Source organism: Protobothrops mucrosquamatus, unplaced genomic scaffold, assembly GCF_001527695.2.
Source record: "Protobothrops mucrosquamatus isolate PMUCROS unplaced genomic scaffold, P.Mucros_1.0 scaffold_154, whole genome shotgun sequence".
Lineage (NCBI taxonomy): Eukaryota > Metazoa > Chordata > Lepidosauria > Squamata > Viperidae > Protobothrops > Protobothrops mucrosquamatus.
Genome location: NW_015386230.1, coordinates 2,431,630 through 2,435,563, shown reverse-complemented (window position 1 = coordinate 2,435,563; position 3,934 = coordinate 2,431,630). Strand labels below are relative to the sequence as shown.

Here is a 3,934-nt window from a genome sequence, read left to right as displayed (position 1 = left end):
CCAAAAGAGAACAAGCGCCGCACAAAACCACGGATTTATTTCTGCTGGGTCGCAGCCGGTGGACGCCTCGGAGTTGCCCTTCCCCGAATTTGGGAAAGGCGAAAAAAAAGGAAAAGCCAAGACTTTGCGGGGGGGGGGCACAAAAAAGGCTTTGGAGGGAGCGTCTCCCGCGGTTCTCCTGCCTCTGCGGCCGCCGCTGCTTCCCCCGAGTTTGCAAAGGGGCGTCTCCGCGGGGGGATCGCCCGCCCGCCCTCCCTCCTTTCCCTCTCATCCCCCCCCCGTGCCCGAAGTCGCGCGTGGCAGCCGCAGAAGCCCCGTTTCGGTTCCTGAGCAGCAGCAGCAACAGCGGCGGCAGCAGCGGCGCTGTCCCCCCCCGCGAGTTTTCATGCCAGGCTTTGGGTCATGATTACAGCCCCCGCGCTTTCTGCCCTAAGAAGTAGTCCGCGCGGAGGCGGAGGAGGAGGCGGAGGCGGAGGAGGCGCGGCAGAGCTCGGAGGAGGCGCGGAGCTCCCGTGGCAAAGCGGAGTCGCTGGGATCCTTCCTGGCGGCGGCGGCGGCGGCATCGGCGGCAAAGCTTTCCTCCACGCCATCCCCCCGTCGGACCCCCTGCGCCAGGCCAACCGCCTGCCCATCAGAGTCCTGAAAATGCTCACCGCCCGGACCGGACACATTTTGCACCCCGAGTATCTCCAGCCGCTGCCTTCCACGCCGGTCAGCCCCATCGAGGTAAGCGGGGGGGGGGGGCAGAGCGGCGGCGGCGGAGGGCGAGGGAGGGACCCTTTGTAGGGTGCTGGCTTCGTTTCAACCACTCTCTCCCCAGCCCCCCCAGCCCCCCCCCCAGGACCCCGTCCAGCCTTTGGACAATCGCCGGGCAGCGCGATTTTGGGGCAGGCTGGCTGGCTGGGCAGGGGAAGGTCTTTGGGGGGGGGGCGCCGTCTCCAGGAGGGTCTCCCACCGCCCCCTTAAAGCTCGGTGGAGCAGGAGGGAGAGGCGGCCGGCCCGGCTTTTCCATTTCGCAAGCCTCGGCGCCCGCACTCTCCCCTCCAGAAGGGCTGCTCCGGCGGAATTTGCACCTGGAATCGGTCAGGCTCGGTCCTTGCCCCCCCCCCCGTTCCCTTGCCCCCCCCTTCCCTTGCCCCCCGCCGCTTGTTGATTCTGGCAGCAGATCTGCCACCCGAGGGGCGCTGATCTGAAACTGAGCAGCCCCGGCCGCCTCCAAGGGCGGCTTTGGGAAACCTGGCCTCTCTTGGGGGGAGGGTGTGTGTGTGTGTGTGTTCGCGTGTATGTTTGTGTACGTGTTTGTGTGTGTGAGCGAAACCTCCTCGGGCACGACGAGGGTCCCGGGGGCGGGGGGAGGCAGGGCCAGCTAAACAGAGCGGGTCCTGGGGCGGCGGCGGCGGGCGCGGGAAGGCTGTCGTCCCAACGGGGAGGATCCACCCGGGGCAGCGCAGGGCGCTGGGGCTCCGCTTCCCTTGCGGGGCAGAGGAGGGGGCGGTCGGGGCCGGGGCGGAGGGGGGGGGGCTGTTTGGAGGGCAGCTCCGCTCGGGGCGCCTCCCTGCCCGCACTCAGGGCTCCGTCTCTTCTCTCCCCCTCCTGCCCTCCCCTCCCCTCCCCGGCCTTCTGCAGCTGGACGCCAAGAAGAGCCCGCTGGCCCTCCTGGCTCAGACCTGCTCCCAGATCGGCAAGCCGGACCCCTCGCCCTCCTCCAAGCTCTCCAGCGTCACCTCCGGCGGCGGCGGCGACAAGGAGGCGGCCAAAGCGGCGCCCTTGAAGCTCAGCGACATCGGCGCCGAGGACAAGTCCAGCTTCAAGCCCTACGCCAAGCCCGGCGCGGACAAGAAGGACGCCTCGGCCGGTGGAGGGGCCTCCTCCTCCTCCTCCTCCTCCTCCGGGGGGAGCTCGGGCGGCGGCAGCGGCGGCAGCGGCGAGAAGTCGGGCTTCCGAGTGCCGAGCGCCACCTGCCCGCCGTTCACGCCCAGGACAGGCAGCCCCAGCTCCAGCGCCTCGGCCTGCTCGCCCGGCCTGCTGCCCGGCGGAGAGAGCAAGGGCGGCGGCGAGGCCGAGAAGAAGGAGGCGGCGGAGGGCGGCAAGGGCGCTTCCGACGGCTCCGGCCGCCTGGCTGCCGTCGGCGGGGTCGGGGCCCTCTCGGCGGCCGAGCTGAGCCAGGCCCACGAGGGCGCCAAGGGGCTGCTGGCCGGCGTCGCTTCGGCCGTCTCCTGCTCGACGGCCGACTCTCCCTGCAGCGCCGTCCCGTCCTCGGTGGCCGCCGCCGCCGCCGCCGCCGCTTCGGTGCTGGGCTCGGCCGGCCTGGTGGCGCCCGTCTCCCCCTACAAGCCGGGCCAGACCGTCTTCCCGCTCCCGCCGGCCGGCATGAGCTACCCGGGCTCGCTGGCCGGCGCCTACGCGGGCTACCCGCCGCAGTTCCTGCAGCCGGGCGTGGCGCTGGACCCCGGCAAGGCCGGCGGCGCGGGGGGCGGCGGGGGCGGCAAGGCGGCGGGCTCCAGCCCCCTGGCCGGCGCCTCGCCCCCGTCGGTCATGACGGCCAGCCTGTGCCGCGACCCCTACTGCCTCAGCTACCACTGCGCCACCAGCCACCTGGCCGCCGCCTCCCCCTGCGCCCACGAGCAGGCGCTGAAGGCCGGGGGGTACCCGCTGGTCTACTCGGCGCCGCCGCTGCCCGCCGGGCCGCCCTCGCTGGCCGGCCACCCGCTCTACCCCTACGGCTTCCTGCTGCCCAACGACCCCCAGCCGCACAGCTGCAACTGGGTCTCGGCCAACGGGCCCTGCGACAAGCGCTTCGCCACCTCGGAGGAGCTGCTCAGCCACCTGCGGACTCACACGGCCTTCCCCGGCCCGGCCGAGAAACTGCTCGCCGGCTACCCCAGCTCCAGCTCGCTGGCCGCCGCCGCCGCCGCCGCCGCCATGGCCTGCCACATGCACGTGCCCAGCTCGGCGGCGGCGGCCGGAGGGCCGGGCAGCCCCGGCGCGCTGGCCTTGCGCAGCCCGCACCACGCCTTCGGACTCGGCAGCCGCTACCACCCCTACTCCAAGAGCCCCCTGCCCACCCCCGGAGCCCCCGTCCCGGTCCCGGCCGCCACTGGACCCTATTACTCCCCTTACGCACTCTATGGGCAGAGACTGACGACAGCCTCGGCGCTGGGATACCAGTGAGTTGTTTTTGCCACCCCGCGGGGGGAGAGAGACGCCGGAGGAGGTTGGGGGTTGCTTCTTTTTTTTTTTCTTGGTGGGGCGGGGGGCGTCGGGGGCAGGGGCGATTTGAAACCAGGCTTTCGGGGGCCGGGAGAGAGAGAGAGAGAGAGAGAGAGAAGGAAAGAAAGACGGCCCAGCGTCCCTTGGAAAAGTTTTCTTAAGAATCCATTGACCAGACAAATGGCAAAAATCGGACGTTTTTTTTAAAATAAATATATATATAAAGATAGTGTTCATCTTGAGGACTGGATCCATGGGCACTGTATTTATTTATGTTAGCTTCAAGCGGGACGATGAATCCGTAAAAAAAAGAGAGAGAGAGAGAGAGAAAGGAAAAAAGTGCATTACCTAATTTCAGCTTTGATAGGCTTCAAGGAGAGCAAAAAAAACAAAACGAAGTGGAAACACCCGTTGTAGAATATAAATCAATAAAAAGAAAACGAGAAATAGAGGTCTCCTCCTGAATGTTACTTTAAAATTGCTCCACGATTGTACTGTTATTGTACCTTCTTATTTAAGGGCGGCCGGGCGCGGCAAACCCCTCGGTGCATGTCTCTCTTTTCCCAAGAACCGCGCGGCTTCCCTGCCAAATTTGTCTATTCCGGTTTCAAATGGCAGCGATTTTTTTCCAAGAAGCATCCCGTGGCAAGGGAGATAATTGGCCTTTTTCCTGTGTGTATCCCGACAGAAAGGAAACCCAACCGCCACTCTTCTCCCCCCCCCA

General features: G+C 67.2%; 1 protein-coding gene across 1 annotated transcript; it reads left to right on the top strand.

Moving 5' to 3' along the window:
* The first annotated feature begins 402 nt into the window (after window positions 1-402).
* ZNF503 (zinc finger protein 503) lies at window positions 403-3,171 on the top strand. The gene is made up of 2 exons (XM_015820458.1): window positions 403-726; window positions 1,627-3,171. Exons 1-2 carry the CDS (start codon window positions 403-405, stop codon window positions 3,169-3,171), a joined length of 1,869 nt encoding a protein of 622 aa, XP_015675944.1.
* Window positions 3,172-3,934: the final 763 nt, after the last annotated feature.